The sequence below is a fragment of the Neolamprologus multifasciatus genome, chromosome 17 (assembly GCF_963576455.1).
Source record: "Neolamprologus multifasciatus chromosome 17, fNeoMul1.2, whole genome shotgun sequence".
In the NCBI taxonomy this organism is placed as follows: Eukaryota; Metazoa; Chordata; class Actinopteri; order Cichliformes; family Cichlidae; genus Neolamprologus; species Neolamprologus multifasciatus.
Window position 1 is genome coordinate 26,635,451 of NC_140455.1, and position 19,659 is coordinate 26,655,109.

The window sequence follows — 19,659 nt, forward strand, 5'->3', positions numbered from 1 at the left end:
TTGTGGCTTTTAATTTATTCAATCAGTTACAGACTGTCAGCACTACTTTAAACTGAAGTGAACGCCTCTAGGGTCTACCCCTCCCTACTGCTGGACGGCAGGATCCATGCTAGTACATTGATTAACCTGTAGAAGTTTCTCAAGATGACTGATTAAACTTTAATGCAGGATGGAAGGCTGTTAAATATTCGACAGTTGTAATTGAACCATGTAGTGACCGCTTTTTTCCACTGCTTCGCACAAAAGACAACACTGATGAGAAGATAGACAATACTCAGACTTTCTCTCACATGAATTTACTATAGTGCTGTTGTCACATTTCATGTCTTCTTAATGAATGGTTAGTTTAAGATTTAAATGACCCTTTGCATATATATAACTGATTAAAACCCCAAAACATTTGGTTACAATAAAAGCCCTGAATGAATTACCTCTGCCTTCTTGCCCATTTCCAGATAAGCGCAGATGGGGTGGAAGGCTCCTGTGCCACAGATGTACAGATGGGTCTGGTTGTACGGTTGAAGGACACGGATGAAGTTAGAACACTCCTTCTAAAAAAGAAAAGAGACACAGGATCATAAAGCCTCCGCTATTATAAATACTTAATACGGATCAGGCATATTCAAATGAGAAAACTGGGTTTATCTGTGGAAAAAAAACATGATTTTCCAGTGAATAATCCAATTTTACATAAGCTGGTGTTGGCGATATAAAGTTTGTTCTAGTGATGAAGTTCACACAGGTTTCAGTGGTAATCGTCAAATGTAAATAGTTGGTTTTTTTTATATATTAATGCAAATACTTTTTACCAAATTATGATGTAAAATTTGCATTTCTTCTAATAGCAGTTTGCTAGAAATTTAAGCATTTTTATGACCATAAAAAGTACAAAATAAAAACCTTTCTTTATTTTGGAGACTGGAGTGTGGCAAGCAAACAATTTTTCACAAATCCTAAATATAATAAGAATACTTTTTTAACTTGCTATTACTGAGAATATATTTTTATTATATGAATATTATATTTACAGCATGCATGAAGATCGCTTGACTATAATAATTCGTCTTCATATTAATATTAATTATATGTCAATATGTGTGAAGTGCATAACTTTTTAGCTACTGTTGCATGGCTAAACTATTACTTTAAAAGACTGAATTATTTATAACTTTTATATATCCTACGGTTATAATATGCTGCAGTTATGCTGCAGGCATAAGGTTAAATTATGTTACAGGCTGGTGGGATGAGTTTTGTACAGCATGCATAAAGTTTTACACCACATTTCACATGACAATAAAGTTAAACAATCATAAAAACTAGCATAAAACAGACCTACATTTTGGCCAGTAATGTGAAGTTTTTGGCTATAAGGCTGTGGCTTACAGGATACCGTGAGATATAAGGCTGGAATAACTGTTTTGAATACATTTTTGTTAATGTGATACCTATCTTTGTTTATGCTGTAATGTTACCAGTGGAGGATATTATACAGCCACATGCAACTTTGTGACCTTTGGTCTTCATGAAAGATCTGATATGTTAACAGTAACCTCATTCTGCCAATTGCCACCTTCATATCATAAAGTTTAAATTAACTGGTATGCTTTATGAAAATAAACTTGACGTTTTTATTAGAGAAAAACTGAAAATAGAGACTAATAGAAAGCAGAATATAATATAGCAAAGATTTGCTGGAATTTAATTTTAAACAGGGACTTTCCAGTTGGTGTGTGAAATTGAGTCTCTTTTAAGGAAATCCCACCTGTAAGGAAAATCAGGCAAATCTACCACAGATCTTTAACGACCCATATGTTTGAATTTACTGAGGATATTTGGGTTGGCGCTGCAGTGCGTGTTGAAAGTCCCAGTGGTGTGAGACTGTTTATTAGAGTGCTAATCAACGGGATTGGTTAATGTAGGAGGCCTATTAGCAGCCTTGAGGAGCTGATTTGGCCACATGTGTTTAAGAGATTAGGCTGGGGTTTGCCTAATTATAAATACATGCTGGATATCTACCTAACAAATAAGTACACATTTGCTCAGGGATTTGCAAATACAGTCCTCGTCACACAGGCAGCCAAATTATCCTTCTTCTTCCCTCCCTAAAACACGTGTATCTGTTCAGTCTTTTCAAGCTCGCAGACATTTCGCTTTGATGATTTGATGGTGTCTCTTATATGAGCCGTAAATGGATGCTGACATTTTCCAGTGCTGCTTAAAATAAACTCTGGGATCAGTCACTGCAAAGCCGCCCCCCCCCCTCCCCTCAAAAAAAAGCAGAATTTTCTGTAATTATTCTAAAAGGTAAAAACTGTTGTTTTAGCTCTAACTGTTTCTCCTCCGCAGTAACCTGCACGAAGAGAAAGTTTGACATTTTGGGAAAACCACTGACTTTTTGTTTTTAAAGGCATGAATACCACTCACATGTCTGTGTGCCCGAGAGTTAAATAGCTTAGCAAGGTTGTTAGCTGGAGGTCTGTTTGAAGGTTAAAAAAATTAGCTTGTCCATGCATTTGTTTGTATTGTAAAAAGTGTAAAAAAAATATATAGAGTTTGTGGTTTTACAGGAGGCTACTTCATTGATTTTTTTCATGGTTGTAACGATAGCTGAAAAAAGACGCTACAGCATAAGGTAGAAAAACAAACTGAACTGAATATCTATGCTGTTAGTGTTTCTGAAACATGAAATTATGTATAATATGACCTACTGTGAGGTACAGCCCATCCAAGAAGATGAGGCTCCAGTTCTGCTGAGCTAAATTCTAGTATTTCTGGTACATTGCCTTAATTAGCAGGGATTGTTAGTGTTAGCTGATAAATATGGCAATTTCAAACAAACTAGCATGGCATTAGCCAAACTGCTAATGTTCAGCTTCAAAATATGAGGTTCAAAACCATATACTGACCACAGTACTGTGCAAAAGTTTTGAGCCACCCTTCATATGCTCTTGAATAATTTGAGGATATCAAAAAAGTTTAAGGCCTAAAAACTACCTACAGCAGTATCTGGGAATCATGTGCTTAAGAAATGAGAAAAACCCAGGCTGACCTGACACAGGATCTGAATGATGCATCTGACCCATCAGTCGATCAATCAACTGTTCATCAAAACATCATTAGGAATGCTTTGAGGGGAAGGGTAGCTGTCATGAAGCCATTCTTATGGAAGGCAAACATGGAGAAAAGACTGCGGTATGGTATATTTCTCAAGAAGTGGAAAGAAAAGCAGCAGCTCTTATTAAGTAAAAAATGCGAAGTTTAAATGTTTGGCTCAAATCGTCGAGGAGGAGGTCAGGGGGGAGGAACAACAGTGAGTGTCTACGGCCATCTGTAAAACATGATGGAAGCTCTGTCATGGTTTGGAGCTGCATTTCAGCCAGTGGTGCTGCGGATCTTATCAAAATTGATGGAATTATTAATAATACCATGAGATTTTGATAGACAATTCAGTACCATCTGGAAAGCATTTGATTGGAAACTGCTTGATCCTGCAGCATGACAATGATTACAAACACACTGCCAATGCAAAGCATATCTTGATAAAAAAAACACACAAGGGAACACTATCAGTCATTTGCTTGTCTCCCTGGAGCCTGAACCTCAATATTATTGAAGGAGTCACCTTGACAGAGGATGGAAATAAAGACAGCCTTTGAATGCTATTCAAGAGAAAGTCTGGAGAACTTTTCCTTAAGATTATTTCAAGAAATTACATGAAAACCTTTTGTATCCACAAGTCCATTGGACTCCACTTGCCTGCCTGTGTTTTGTGAGCATGTGGTCTCGCCGTCCTTGAGGCACATGCATAGTTGATGAATTAATTCAATGCCTTAACTATGCACGTGCCCCAGGCCGCGGACTTCGAGCGGACTTCAAAGAACTATAACGGGAATGACTGGGCTGTTGTATCTCCAGTTGTCCATGCCCGTGTTCGCAACCAAGTTAAATCAAGGCTCAGGAGAGTTTAAGCTTTGGACATATCAAATATTGATTTTCAAGCTCATTAGAATTGTAAAAACTCAGCTTTACCCTATTATACTGTATATATATATATATAATGTATATTTATAGATGTTTCAGTAAATCTCTGCACCTATTTACATTTTCCAATAAAAAATATAAAGAAACAAGGGGTGGACCAACACTTTTGCGCAGTACTGTGCATCTATCCGTCTGTGGTGGAGACTCCATTAAGTCCTTTCCACTTATATTTCATTGATTAAACATGAACTAGATCGATGTTAATCAGTGAGTGTTAGAGGTGTTGGCAGGCAGATTTTGTTACCTGTTGAAATGGGCAGACTGGTTAATTTCCTGTTTCCTGTCTGTTTTTTTAAGGTAACTGCCTGATGTTGTTACAGCATCTTAAAATTTATCTTACAGACTGTAATATCAATATTCGTGTCTAACTGTTGGAAGAAAGCAAATAACTCTATCTGCTTTAAGTCTAACTGTTCTCTTAATATAAAATCTGTGACAGCATGCTAACAGACTGGGGTTTTCCATGTATTTAAACACCTTTTAACGATGTGTGTTATCATTAACTTAACTTGAAGCCCTGTGGCTGACCTTAACCCTGCAAGTCTTTGTGTGTCTGTGGGTCTAATGGTTTTACCCTCTGTGTACTGCTGAACAGCGAGCGCGCTTGTCCCCCCACATCATTCTCACGGCCCTCGTTATATACATTTCATCAGCTTCTATAATCCCCTCCAGGGTCAGCTCTGTTTGGGATTTTACACGGCTGTCTCAGTTAGAATCATTAGCTATGTGGTAGGTAGGTCACACCTAAACACTGAGAGACGGTCGTTATGGTCACTGAAACTTGCGGCTCTTTCTTATTCTGTGGAGAAAAATGACTTCCCTGATCACAAACCATGTCATTATGTGAAAACCGCAACACACGCAGAGGATAAATAAGTCATTACCGGATGATATTAATGGCTCTCGTTGGATTGGTTGTTAATGCTGACCTCCCACGGGGAAAATAGGTGGACAGATTTGTAAACATTTAAATGACTTGAATGAATTTTGAGATAATGCTGAGTTCTCTAGTTCAATAAAGAAAATGCACTGGAAATGTGGGATAACTCGAGAGTATTATTTTCCCATTAATGTCTACAATAGCTGGACAGCAAATCCGAAATGACATCAGGCACTTCTACGAAATCGTAAATCCACACTCTGAACGCTTTGTTCGGTGAATCAAATGCAACAACTTGGACCATGTTACACAGCCATTCTACCACGGATAGCGATACAGCCATGAGGCATTTTTTAGGGGGCAGCTGTTACATTTGTTCTGCCGCTGTAAACTGTGGTTTGGGGAAATGCATCACTATGGGAGCTCTGAATGCTTTAGTAATGTCCTAATCAAGGCCTCTCCGTGCTGTACTCTGTCTCTGCTCTCACCGCCTCATTTTCAAGGGTAAACATTTTCACAGCAGGCAAATACCTCATCATTGCATTTTGTGTGATGTTGTGCTGCCAGAGCACACTCTTTCCACTGCACGAGGGAGTGAAGGTGAAGTATTGCCTACGTAGTTGTGCGAAACCCAAAAAGTCGCTAGTGAGTTAGATCCCAGCGGAACCACTATGATTTAAAAAGACTGCGTAATTCCTGATAATCCTAAAAAACCCAGCAGCACCGCACTCGAGACTCATCCAGCTATGAAATTAGGATCAGATACAATGCAGCCAGGGCCTTTCCAAACAGAAACACACACACACATACAAATAAAGCACACTAGCACCATTGTGCTTACAAAGTCAGCAGCATAGAGTGCGTTCAGCAAACTTGCGACATGTGAGCTAACACACGGCGTCAGATAACGAGAACTCAAACAATACACTCCCACATAAATATGCACACAAAGCCGCACTGTGAGGCACATAGATAAACATGCTCCCAAAATTAAACTGTACATCGCAGAAGCAAATAAGCTCATTGTCCTTGTGCCCCCGACATGCTGTGTACACTATCGTGTGACTGAACATCTGCTGTACAGTGTGTTTAGATGTAGGTGTCATTGTGGGACAGCCTATAGAGAGTACAGCGTGCCAGAGGTGAAATGGAACACGGGTGCTGCACCACGACTTTTATCTGAGCTAATTTAATACCTCTTCGTGCTAGTGTTTCTTTAACGGCCGCTGGGCCCTGAAATTATTTCTGTCTTATATTGTTATTAGGATGTTAAAAAAAACAAAAAAGGGAAATTTGAAGACAGAGCAGACATGCAATTTCCGTGACAAAAAGCAAACATTACATGGAACAGCTCTAATCATGACGCTGTTATAAATGTGGACTTACCCCTAGGTCTTTCCCTGCCCACTTGCATTCATCCCTCTTAGAGGGGGTGGCGGGCCACGCAATCTGTGCAAATGAACAAAAAAAAAAAAGAAGAAAAAAAGCAAAGTCATATCATGCTGGGGGTTGACAGGAACATTTAAAAGTCATTTCATGAAACACTAAACTGGAAGGCAGTGAGTCGATAGAGTGAATCAGAGGAAAGAAGCAAGCCTCGTGTAATTCCAGGACACGATTCAGAAAGATATTTCCTGGATTACCCAGTTCTTTATTTCGCTTTATATCTTTGGCAATTCCATCAGAAACATATGTGCACATATAATAAATATAAGGACGTTGTAGAACGGTGCAAGATTGACTGCATTAAAGGGAAGTAAAGAAGAGTTTTATTGACAGACATTTAAATGAGAAAAAGAAATAAAATCTGATGTTTTATTGAAATGGACTAATATACGTTTTATTGCCCTCTCTGACATTTGCTGTGTCAATACAGGCATTTTATACAGTCTAAACAGGGGTTCTGGTTTAAATTACAGCATGTCTATGCTTGAAATCCTCGCCATAAGGTTGTACTTTTCACTTCAAATATGAAAAGAAACCAGGGTTTTGCTACTTTGCTTTGGAAGAGATAAGTCTCATTGTCATCCATCTGTGGCCTCTGGTGTCACATGAATTAAACACACATGGGGCATATGAAGCGTATGAGCATGCATGTGTGAGCTGTAATAAGTACGGGAAAGATTATACTCAATTATACTGCAAAAAACGGGTGCGACAGAGCTGAACTTTTTGCTCCTGGCCACACAGATGTCTGCAGACAATGGAAATGTATGCGTATCCCCATGTCCAAATGTATGCACATACACATATCCACACTGTTATGTGCTTACAATAGACACACGCACTGCTCACTCTATTCCTAGATTTATCTCCTCTCTAGATCAGCTGACTGTTCCCCTCATGGGATTCTGCATTGCACATTTTTTTAGGATAATTACATTCGATTTGCTTAATCACTGCTTTTTTTGGCCTTTATCTCGTAATGATGCGAAGATTAGAACAAAAGAACGAAAAGGAAAGGAGGGGGGAAAATACACATCCGAGCCAAGGGCAAAAGATTTAAAAGACGCACTTTCCCCTCTCCGCATTGACTATGTATTTTTCAGCACTTTCATTCCCTCTTTCAGCTCTCTGCAGCCTGCAGGCAAGTCTGTGTCAGTCTTGTGTGTCTGTGATAGAAGCCCGAATCAGATAAAAGAGACTGTTAACCTAGTCCAGGTGGAGTAATGGAATTATGGACAGCCTCGTCTGGACCGAGACAGACAGTGGGAGGGATGAGGGGAGGGGAGAAAGTGATGGAGTAATGGACTCCAGAGGGAGCAGCAGGCAGGGAAAGATGGAAACAGAGAGACGACTTATAGACAAACCTGAAACGAGAGTTTTACCTGTTTGTTGTCCCTGTTGATGTTAACGAGATCAAATGAGAAAATGTGGTCCTCAGCTCCAACCAGCAGTCTCCCTCGCTCCTCGTCCAATAGGAAACTGTCGTAGCTCGAGCTGTTTGCCAAGCCATTGAAGGTGATGAGGTTACTAGACTCTAACATCTCTGGAAGGAAAGAAGAAAAACACGGTGATTCTTAGATGTACAGAAAGGGTGAAGAAAAGGCTAAATGACGGAAGAAAAGCTTTTTTAAATGACAAAAACAAGTCTATAGTTATCTAACGCACTTCCACCAAGTTTGGACTAACCACAAAAGACTAGTGTAAAAAATGCATTTGCAACACACGGTACCTTTTTGATTAAATATTGCATGAAATCACAGTTATTCATATCTTAAATCAGTCAGTACCAGTGAATGCTTTTTAATCAAAGCCACGTTTCAATGGCAGGAAAAAAAAAGAACAAACAAAGAGTTCTTCCCTATCTATGATAATGTTGTAGGATATTAAGGAGATTTCATGTTTCCTTAATTGTTTTTCCACACAAACACTTGCACGGACACTTGTCAGTCAAGTATAGCGTGAGACATTTTAAGTGAACACAGCATGTCCCAATCAGGGACGCGGTTCAGACTGCTCAGCCGTGTGATTGGCTGAATAATTCATATGGAGTAAAGGCCAGGGGAGACACTTTGTGTAAGCAAGTATGTGCGGAGGTGTCCATGTATCTTTAAACGGGTTACTATGTTACATAAACGAGTTTGCGGCTGCACGTATACTACAGCACATGTGTGCGAAGCCATCATGCATAAACTTATAATATGTGGTCAAGCTGAATGTAAAACCAAAGACCTGGCATATCGGCTGAAGTCTAGCCAGTCAGTTAAAGTTTAATCAGCAAAGATGAGTCCCTTCCACTCTGCAGGGTCAGCTATCACAAGAGCAACAGTATTATATTAACAAAGACTCCCACCCCGGATTATCTCATTGTTTATCCTCGTGAACCTACTTGCCTGAAACAACCAAGAAAACCGATTTTTACAATTATGCAAAATCAAAGGCAATTTTATAAAAAAAAAAAAACCCAAAATAATCTACAGTATGACATGACCTGACACAGATATTAGATTAACTGCTTAGTAAGTGAACTAAATTATAATAATATAATAATTATCACAAAAATAAGAAAGAAAATATGTATCAAAAGATTGTTGTTTGCAGTCCTAATTAAATATGAAAGAATGCGATGTTTTTACTTATTACATATTTCTGTTGTGGAGAGAATACATTGACCAAACCCATTAAATTATATTTAATTATCATTGTGAATAAAACTCTGTAACATCATTACATGGCAACAAAAATGAATATCCAATATGTCAACCATCATTTTTGCTTTTCACTGTATGCTGCTCCAATAACTATATATCTATCTATCTGAAAACACGCACAAGAGTATACAGTCCAGTGGATTGTGATCTCCGTGCTCTCCCGACAAAGCTCTGATTGACGGGCTGCTATAGGAGCCATCTGTGCCCGCTCACAATGTGTAAGATCTTAGACATCTGTGTCCACATAAAAAGTGGATTGATGGAAAGGGGATACGGAGGAAGTGGTGTGTCAACCAACTCTGTGGATCGAGGGCTAGCCGGGTGGATGAGGGCTGTGAGAAGGAGCGGTCATCACCTAATAAAGACGCTCGCAGCTCATCTGTGTCAGTTGGATTTCTGTTTGAGGCTACCTTTGAGGTTAAGGAACCTGGAGGGGAGTGGGAGTGAATTTGTGTGAAATTTTGTACTGTACCACACATGGGTTGAGCGCATGTGTGGGGGTTTCAGTGCGTGTAGGTATCTTTTCCTACGTGGGCCATTCCCTGCACACTGACATGCTGGCATTCATGTTTGCACACACTCGGCTGCCATGGGAAAATAAATCCACAGTGCTCAAGGAAGTCATTGCTTAACTTAAGAGCAATTTTCATAAACATTTTGTTATCATATGCTAACCGGTCGGGACCCACATTTTTCAGTTTACCAATAAGACATGACATAGCAGGGTCAGGAAATGAGTTTGAGAAGGGAAGTCAGGAAATGCTGTTTCCAGCCGACAAGACGCCAGAAGAGGTCTTCTCGTGTTTTCACTATGGTGTAACGGAAAAAGTGATGGACGTGGCAGAAAGCCAAGCTGGGCATAAAAAATGAGAATGAAATGGGAAAAAAAAAATAGAAGATGAAAACAAAGGAAGAGAGGAAGACTGGACAATTTCAAAAACAGCAAAATAACAAACCAGAGGACAAATTTCAGTTTCATCATCGTGTGAATATGAGTTGAGTTAGAATTGCGGTCCAGTTGTCAGTATCTGAGATCCTTCATGAAAAGTTTCCTCCAAATGGGCCAAAAAATAAATAAATAAATCACCGCACACATATTTCAACACGTTGTAATCTCTGACAAAGACAAGGTGGCCTGTGCGCACAAAAACACACAGAGAGCCTTTATCTGGGGCCGGGATCTACTGCGGTTTGGAAAATCGGAGGAACTGGGGCGTAAGCACCTAAGGACCTCCAACCTAAACACAGACACACTCGTTTGGAAAAGGGAACAAGAGAAGATAGAGAGCACAAGGCACAGCTCATACAAAATACAGTAACCAAGCAAACGCTCAAACAGTCAGCGGACATATAGAACGAACACACACACACACAAACACACACACACACACAAAAACACACAAAAGAAAAGCAGGTCTGACATGAATTCACAGCGCTCTAGTTTTTAAAATGCCTGCCACACCCTTGAACTTACATGCAGATATTGACCTAAATGTATACACCACATTAGTTCTCTCTGAACACAAACACACACACACACACTCACACACATATGTATATACATATATACACACACACGCACATAGTCCAAGTTGTAATCCAATCAGAATTTGTGCTTATGCAGCACGAACTCGTGGAACAGTGAGCGCACTCAGCAGCTTCCACCTCCAGCGCTCTTCCCTTGCCCGGACCCCCGACACACACACAGACACACACACAGAAACACACTCTTCCTCACGTATGCGTTCATACAAAGCCACATGCCCCCTCACCGCACACAGTCTGCTTACACTAGCCATTGAACACGGAGACGTTTGAACACATACTGGTGCATGCTTACACATTCCCCTCATTTCACACATGCACACACACAACTCTGTGTCTGTTCCTCACTGTCTCTTGTTACACACATCCTCTGTCTGCTGTCTTTCTCTCGCACAGTTTCCTTTTGTAAAAGGCACAACGGCCGATGCGGACGGCTTCAGACAAATATGCCAAGGGCACACCTATACACGCAGATGCAAATATGCAACCACACCGGAAATTCCGTGCCATCAGTGTATTCTTTTCCCTTTGACATTAACACAAGAGTGAATGGCCATATATGCTGATCTACATTATTGCACGTGTAGGCTACTCGACAGCCGTTATCAGTCTTTGTTTTCATATTCAATAACTGCAAACAAATAATCAAGGACGCAGCTTGAAACAGGCAAATACAAGCAATTCATTCAAATAAATTACCATTTGCTCACCGTCATACTCCATTATGGAAAATAACCTGGCTCTTGTCTTAAAAAGCTAGAGGGGGAAAAAAAGCTACATTCAAAATTCAAGTGCAATTGTCTATGGAGTACTCTTCACTCCCCCATTCTCCAAACAGCCAGGCGTTTTAGACGCCTACATGCCACGCAATAGCAGAATAATGAAACCACATGAAAGAAAGGCGACGAGGCATTAAATTATGTTTATCTGAATGCGTGTATGTGAGGATGTGCGTGCTGTGCGGGTGACACGAAACATAAAAGCCCGACAGAGGAAAACACTTGACTGGGAATCAACAGATGGATAATATTCCACTAAAACAACGTCGCTCTTTTTTAAAGTCTTTTTTTCCCCCCTTGTTCATATGTCCAAGTGAATGCTCGTTTTATTCGACCACGTCTTGTTTATATCCTCTTTTTTCTTGCACGGTGTGTGATTTAGACCTCATAGGTGCCGTTTCTGTGGATTCAACGAGTGTGTAAATCTAAGTATTACGAAAGACCTACTCCATTCACATGCACGCGGGGGGAAAAAAATGGCATGTGTTTATCAAGCTAAGCTTTGCAGAAGCAAAGGCGAACAGTACTATAATATCTCCAGCGGTTTGGTTTGGCATCTCAGCTCTTGAATGCTTTCTTTTCTCTCTGTGTGTGGTGCAGTGTACATTTTGCCTCTCTCGTGATGGCCTCGGCCACAAAACGCAGGTGTGAGGCAGAAAAAGAGGAGACAGCCGCCGCATGGAAATTTGCAGAGAGCTTTGCTTAACAAAGTGCTCAAACATTATCCTAAGCTCAAGGATATCCACACATGCCTTAAAAGTTCACCTCCCCTCTCGGTGTTCCTCCCTCCCTTTTCGCTCTCTTTCTAAGCACAGTAGCAGGTGTGGGTTGGTTTCCATGGCGACTGTCTGTATAACACAACCTGGACTGTTGGATTTCTCATTCAGGTGCAGCTGAGTGACAGCTCTGACAGGAAATGTGCTTCCTTACACACGGTGCCCCGAACTCTACAATTAAGAGGAACTCCCATGAGTGTTTTACTCTAGAAGAACAGAGCATGTGTGTGTGCGCGCGTGTGTGTGTGTGTGTGTGTGTGGTTGTGTGTGAATGAAGCCCGTGTTGATGGACTATTTACTACAGCCACACCAAATATGTCGCTTTTGAAGCCACAGTGAAGGTGCTTTGCAGGAAGAATGAGCAAGTTTCCTTTGATTTCTACACAGTTTCAATAATAATTTTCTATTTTTTAACCAAAAGTGACTCACAGCCATAACTCATAGTCAAGTACCGTATCTTATGGGACATTTTAATACCATATTCTGTCCTGTGAATATGACTCAGTGTATGTGAAAACAGAATATGCATCAGAGGCCCTAATAAGGAAAACGTGACCACAACCCAAACCGCACCGAATCTATATGAATAGTTTAAGTATGTGTTGAATTTCACCACACAGCTCATTCATCTTTTTCAACCCAAATGCTAGACTTCCTTGTCACCGTATGCCATGCCTGTTTTCCCTCGAGAGAGAGAGAGGGAGAGAGAAAAAGACAGAGCGAGGAGAAATACAGGATACAAGAGGACGGTATACTAGAAAATCTGACGGGAGGAAAAAACAGAGAGACTGAGCAACAGACAGAAACCTCCTTCAAATCAAGGATAATGACAAAACAGAGGCAGAAACCCGTAAAAAGCTTGCGTACAACAAAAGCGGTCAAATATGGAACCGTTTCATTAGCGTGCGTCTCCTCCTGTCATTGGACGGCTGGACCACAGACCAGGGCTATGACCACAGACGGCTCGAGGCCTGGCCGTGCCTACCGCACTCACACACCACTAAACGTTCACAGTATAATGAGGCCTGCCCTGGTTCTTATTACTTTTAAGGAAAACACAGACACACAAGGGAATCTAAACACTGACTTTTGTACGTAAGCGGTCACCCATCCAAACTTCTCGGAGTATGAACAAACTGGCAGAAATGGTCGTGTCTATCCAAGCACACGTACGTGTAGACTCAAAGAAAGAAAAAAAAAAATCGCTCCTCTTGCAAAGCCACTGGTGCTATCACCAGGCAGTTTGATGGATGGACTTTTAGAGGAACCAGGCTGTGGTTACGGTGGTCATGTCTGGAGCCACTGCCTGTTAGTGCAGCCTGTCAGCTGTACAGTGTAGCTGAATGTCAGCTCTGCCATTTTATTACAAATTAATGAGGCAGGGCCAGGAATCTGAACGTGACAGCAAACACACTGATGCGACACAAATCCACGGGCGAGGATGCACATTTCAGCTCTGTGCAGCATTTTTTAGGGGGGCGGGGGTTTGTGCAAACAAATTAGGTTTCGTGTCAAAAACAACAAAAAAAAGAATTATTGCTGTGTGCACTTTGTTAAAGGCAGTTCCACTGGAAAATGATAATGAAAGCAATTTAAACTGTCAAGACTAATATTGTCATAAGGAAGCGATATGTTTTCAACCCCTCCTCATTATGTCTTATGCTGTTCCTGTTATTTATGACAGGAATAAAACAGCAAGTCTGAGGAAACGGGGAAAAAATGAGCTCACATTAAATTGAGTCTTAAATTAAAGTGATTTTTAAGGCGCTGTTACTTCAAGTTGACCTCTGATTTGGACAGTATAACACTAAAATTGGTAGAGTCAGATTAAAATCGTTAACAGTGTCTATAATTTTTATAAATAGCCACTAATGCTTAGTAATATCAGCCTGTGCAAAAAATCATTACACACTCTACTTTCTCTTAACATTTCCTTGTTAGCCGCTCCCCTTTTATTCGTCTGTTGTCGGTCCCTCGGTCCGTCTTTCTGCAGAGATGTTCCCCTCATTTGTAACGCGACTCTGCTCAGATTGAACGGTGCACCCTTTCTCCATCTGACTGACAAGACTTAGCAGGTGGCGGGACCCATTCATACCCACGGTTCAGCAATCTGCACCATGCTGTAACCTAAGCCTACATCCCAAACACAGATGCAAAGACACGGGATATTTTTCCCGCGTGCATGCCCGTACTGTGTTTATGCGCGCGCAGGCACAAAAAATGCACAGCGAACATACACAATTGCAGTGCGCACACATATTCATCTCCCGGCAAACACCAACTGCGCTGACGCTCCCTTCTATTGTGACATTTGAGTGCACATGCAGATTATTTTATTATGACAATTTAAAAAAGAAAATAGCTGATTAAAAATGGAAGCGATGGGAAGAAGACACATGCAACGGATGCTCATAGAAGTTGCAAGTTACACAAAGGGTTCTGCTGTCTTCCTCCTGCATTATATTCTTATATGCCACAGGATGAGATCAGCTGGTGCGGTATAAAAGCTCAGTGAAAACAGATTTGCTTTTTTCAGGGATTTGATGAATGGATTTTTGTTTTTGTTTCCCAAGTGGAGCTGGGTATCTGTGGGGCAATGAGTGTCACATAAATACACACATATGCACAAATTCATTCTGCCATCTTTAAACTTGTGGACTCGGGGTGGTGGGAGCTCACCAAACTCTGTGGTCAGGTTTGTGAGTCAGGGGAAGGAAAAGTAATATATTCCGATGTAACACAGGGGCATAGTTGAAAACCAAACCAGTGCAAAACATTGGTTTATACTATTGGAATGTGGCTGTGTGGGAGAAAAGACGAGGGCAGTTCAGTGTGTGTGGGTGTGTGTGTGTGTCCAAAAAGAGTTGAAAAGAAGGATAGCCAAAAGATATGTATCAAGTGAGCTGCAATCAAAGAGACGGGAAAAGGAGACGAACATAAAAAAAATGATAAACACACACACACACACAGAGCTTGCTTGAAGATTGTACTTAAGGTCTGCGGTGTTGTGGTTCCTCAACTGAAGCGACTGAGCCGCAGGAGAGGGAGGAGGGTTAGGGAGAAAAGGACGATGAGAAAGAGAGAAAGAGCGAGACGAAGGCAGGCATCTCCAAAGTTGCCGCGTTGTACGAACACCTTATAATTATCTACATCCGCTCTGTCAGCCCCAGCCCGCAAGAACGGACAGATACAGCAGAGAGAAGCTGAGAGCGAGACACCCAGATGCTCATTCACATATCAAAGAATAAATAGAAAAGACACACACTGACGAACCCAACGCACATGCAAACACCCGCAAACATACAAACAGGCGCATATTTTCACAGGCGAGCAGGCACGCCCACACACAAGCACACATGGACGCACAGACAGGCTTATTATGGGGGCTGAGTCCAGACTGACTGCGTCGAGTGCGGTTCCACACCAAGTGTCTATTTTGAAGGGTTGTGAGCCAACTCCAGATTCCCCGGCTCCTCATCCGCTCCACCCATCGAGCCAGCGTGGGGCGTCTGCGACGGCGCTGGGAGGTCATACCTAGGCTCCATAATCAAACACACTGAGAGTATTTATCAGGTTGTTTGATGGGACATTTTAAAGTTTTTCAGTCTCGCTTTTCATTTCATTATAAGACCGACACACTGGGTCTTGGTGGGAGTTTCACAGGAAGGCCCCTCATGCTGCATGCACCTCAGATGACCTTTAGGGGTCAGTCTTCCTCCTGATGGCACAGTAAGGGAGAGTGCTGTACATCGATTGTTCAGGAATGTGTGTGCAGGTATGCATTGATCCATGGGAGTGTACCCGTGTTTTCTCCTTGTGATTCGCATGCATGACGTATTGCAGTGGTGCAACAGGACTGTGGAGCAGTCGCAGTTCACTCTAAAGTGATGATTTCCACATGTGTTGCTCAAAAACTCAAGGTGCTAATGACTCACTTTGAGTAACAAGTCAGCCTCTCCTTTTTCTTTTGCTTTAAAACATTACACACACAGCGTTAAATTCTTCTTCACACAAGCAGAACTGTGATGAGATGGTATCAACACGTGCCACAAATTTAAGCAAGATCATTTGAACTTGGACTTGAGTTTCACCTTGCTTGTGTTACTACTTCAAGGCGACGTAAGTAAGCGCTATTGCGGTCTCAAGGAGACAAGAAAATCATTAACTCTTTTGATCAGCGTCCCGTCCCCGCAGAGCACGATCCCTTTTTTGCTGAACGTCTAACTGACCCCACAGGGAAATCATTTACTCCGCGCTTGCCCTGCCAGCCATCCCATGAGAGGTCATTTTATCTACCTGTCTCCCATTTCTCAGTTGCTCTCCGTCCCAAACTGCTCACTCTGCAATCTTCCGCCTGTCCTTTCCAGAAGAAGAAAATCGCTCCGTCTTGTGTGACTATCGGCCCCTGGAGGCGTGTCATCAGTGCTCATTTGAGAATGATTTCATGGGCCCCTGCTCACATGCTCTGTGTTTATATGACTGCCGCAAATAACAAACCTTGCTAGTTCTTGTGGCCGTCCTATGCCTGGGAGTCTCTCCTTCACTCTCGGCTCTCGTGCTGGACTTTTTGCTCGGCGCTTGCCCGACTGTGCTACCCGGGAGCTTTCCTCCTTGCTGTTTATTTGACTTAATTACTAAGCTGGATTTGCATGGGGAGAAGGGATGAGCGACACTTCACTCGAAGCCCGGCCTCCCATCCTTTTGCGTCATCAACTGCCAGCTCTTCCTTCATTAAACGTGAATCTCATCTCCTCCACCATTTCTACCAGCGTCCTCGCTTTCCTCCCTCCATCCGTCACAATGTGGGTGTCAACTGCGAATTGTCTCCTGACAGACATCAAGAGAGCCATCAAACACCTGTGGGCCCGAGACACAGGCGCAGATGCTGGCGAGCGGTGACACACAAAGAGAGCGGCGCACGATACGCTCTCATGCCTTTACACCCCACGCCCGCTCGCGCTGTGACATGCACAACGGCACAAGCCAACAGCAGAATGCAATCACGCATAATTATAGAAACACTGATGCAACGGCACAATAAAAGAAACTTATCTGTGAGCTCATGCATATGCACGCGGGCACATGCACATGCACACAACCAGGTGTCTAATTATATGGGGACACGCAAGACCTGACACATTTGCGCCACACACACTCGCATGCAGAGACACCACTTACAGTCTAAGGGGAGGAAATCACAAGAGAGGGTGTTGAGTTCTCACACCAAGATGTGGCAAGAACATTCGCACACATACATAAACAACAAAGCTTTGATGCACTTTTAGCACAAAAAAGAAAAAAGAAAAAAGAAAGAAATCCATAAAACTATGTCTAGCGTGACAGGCTTCCCGAGCAGACCTGCTCTCACTCGTCCATCACTCACACAGTCAGTCAATACAGACTTTGATGGTTGATGACATATCTCTTGTCTAGTGCTGTTGTCAGCAACATGTTCACTTGTCAGACTGAACAGTGAAGAGGATCACAAAAAGGGGGCAGGAGGGAACTATATTCACATTCTTTAAACAGATGGCTGGGTAAAGAAGGGATGACATCGTCTCATCATGCCTAGAGGCTTGGCTTCGTGTGAACTGAAGAGATGGAGCCCAGGGGATACATGACTTGCAGCAGGTGAGTTCAAGAATGATGCTTTCCAGATTTATTCAGCTCATGTGGAAAATGCATGTCATCACCCTTTGAATTCCCGTATGATGATGGCTTTTTTTTTCTTTTTTAGAATTTTAAATACTATCTCACACAGATTTTATTTTGGATTTAAAACACATACAATAACACACATTTGGAAGTTGAAAGGGTGATAAATGAAAATATACTACTCCCAAATTACAACGTGCATGTCACATGGCAGGCCTCTAAACATAAGTTATAGTAAAGGTTTTGTCTAAAGATAGAGAATGAATTTGTGACAAACATCATATTCACCCTCCTCAAGCCCGAAATGTGATTTTCCCTCAACTTGGACTGAAATCATGTGAGGAGCAAAAGCTCTGGGTGACAGTCGAAGCGCACACGCGTACTTTTCAACCGCACGCTCGTGTTTTCGGCTGCAACCCGACGGCAAATCAGCCTGTTCGTAAATTTTCAGAGGGCACGTCTTACGAGGGAAACGGGACGAAAATAAAGAATTGAGAGACCACACTCCCAGGCATATACTTTCGGTCATGTTTTAGGACAAAGAACCACAATAGCCTTCCCTCACTGACATTAAAAAGCAAAAAAAAAAAAGAAGAAAATGCCAAAAATGTTGCCAGTTATTTCTAGCTGCGATGAAAAGTCTGCTATTACAAAGAGCCTGATTTAGTGTAGGGTGTGAGAGAGGAGACGAGACACAGAGAGAGAGAGAGAGAAAGAGGGAGGAGGAGAGGAAGAACCGGCGCTCCGCAGTCTCCCCTCAAAATAACACACAAGGAGAGAGAATAACATGTTTGCTATATACGTCAAAAACTTACACGTGCACGATGTAAAACAAACATAAAAGGAAGATGAAAAATAGGAGAAAACTAATAAATTTAACCATTAATGTATGCTCTAGTGCAATAGGTGATTTAATACACACACACACACACACACACACACGCACACTCCAACTGTTGGATCCGTACAGGATACAGTAATGTGAAGTAGAGAAATCTACCTGGCCCCATAAAGAGGGGCTCTGTGTCACAACCAAAGCAGATCTCCTCCTTTTTTTCAGGAGTTTTTGGGACAGAAGCCATTAAAACAGAGGCTCTACTGCCCGTGCAGAGCACTTAACAGGGCTGTACAGTACTAGCACAAGGGGACAGCACAAGGGAAAATTGGTACAGGGGCCAATATATACATTTAACTTCAGGCAAGAGCCGTTCACAGCATATGGAACCAATTTGACTATTTGTAAGTGGGATAGTGACAGACAGAACCGGCCAGAAAGAAGGGGTGAGTTAATGGGAGTGAGGAAGACAGTAGGTTAAGGAGAGAGTTAGATCATGTATGCTGACCAAGAGGGAGAAAGAGTGAATGAGACAGACACAGAGGCAGAAATAGATCCACAGAAATAGAGGAGGAAAAAGCCATACTCAACATGAGGAAGAATAGATGAAAAGCAAAGCATAAAAGAGAACCCATGGGCAAGAAAAATAAACTGGACAGGCTAGTGTTGGCTAAAAGCACCAGCTACTACGGTGAGCCTATATAACCTGGAGCCAGGGGAGAATGGAGAATGGGCTTACCCTTGTATGACAGCTTTAGTCTGGGTACGTTGTGCTTTGGATTAACTCCTCTTCCCGGCTGCACCGCCCCACACAGCAGCACTACAATCCCAAGAAGGTATTCCATGGTGCTGGAGTGCTGCTGGCCGGCCTCCAGACCAGGGGGGCACTCACAGCCCGACCAGTGCCCTGAGAAGAGTGCCTTCCACTGGGGTACACCAAGCTTGGAGAGTCCCTACACTCAAGCCCTGAAAGTAGAGATTCCAGGGAGAG

At 42.1% G+C, this 19,659-nt stretch overlaps 1 protein-coding gene across 1 annotated transcript in view; it reads right to left on the minus strand.

Moving 5' to 3' along the window:
* sema3aa (sema domain, immunoglobulin domain (Ig), short basic domain, secreted, (semaphorin) 3Aa) overlaps window positions 1–19,659 on the minus strand; it is a 36,164-nt gene that overhangs the window by 15,758 nt on the left and 747 nt on the right. Inside the window, exons 2-5 of the mRNA XM_085136876.1 lie at window positions 19,408–19,634; window positions 7,753–7,913; window positions 6,311–6,373; window positions 432–551 (exon numbers count right to left, since the gene is read on the minus strand). Of these exons, the coding sequence (XP_084993002.1) occupies window positions 432–551; window positions 6,311–6,373; window positions 7,753–7,913; window positions 19,408–19,513 (450 nt within the window). The 5' untranslated portion in view covers window positions 19,514–19,634. The remainder of the gene's footprint in view (window positions 1–431; window positions 552–6,310; window positions 6,374–7,752; window positions 7,914–19,407; window positions 19,635–19,659) is intronic.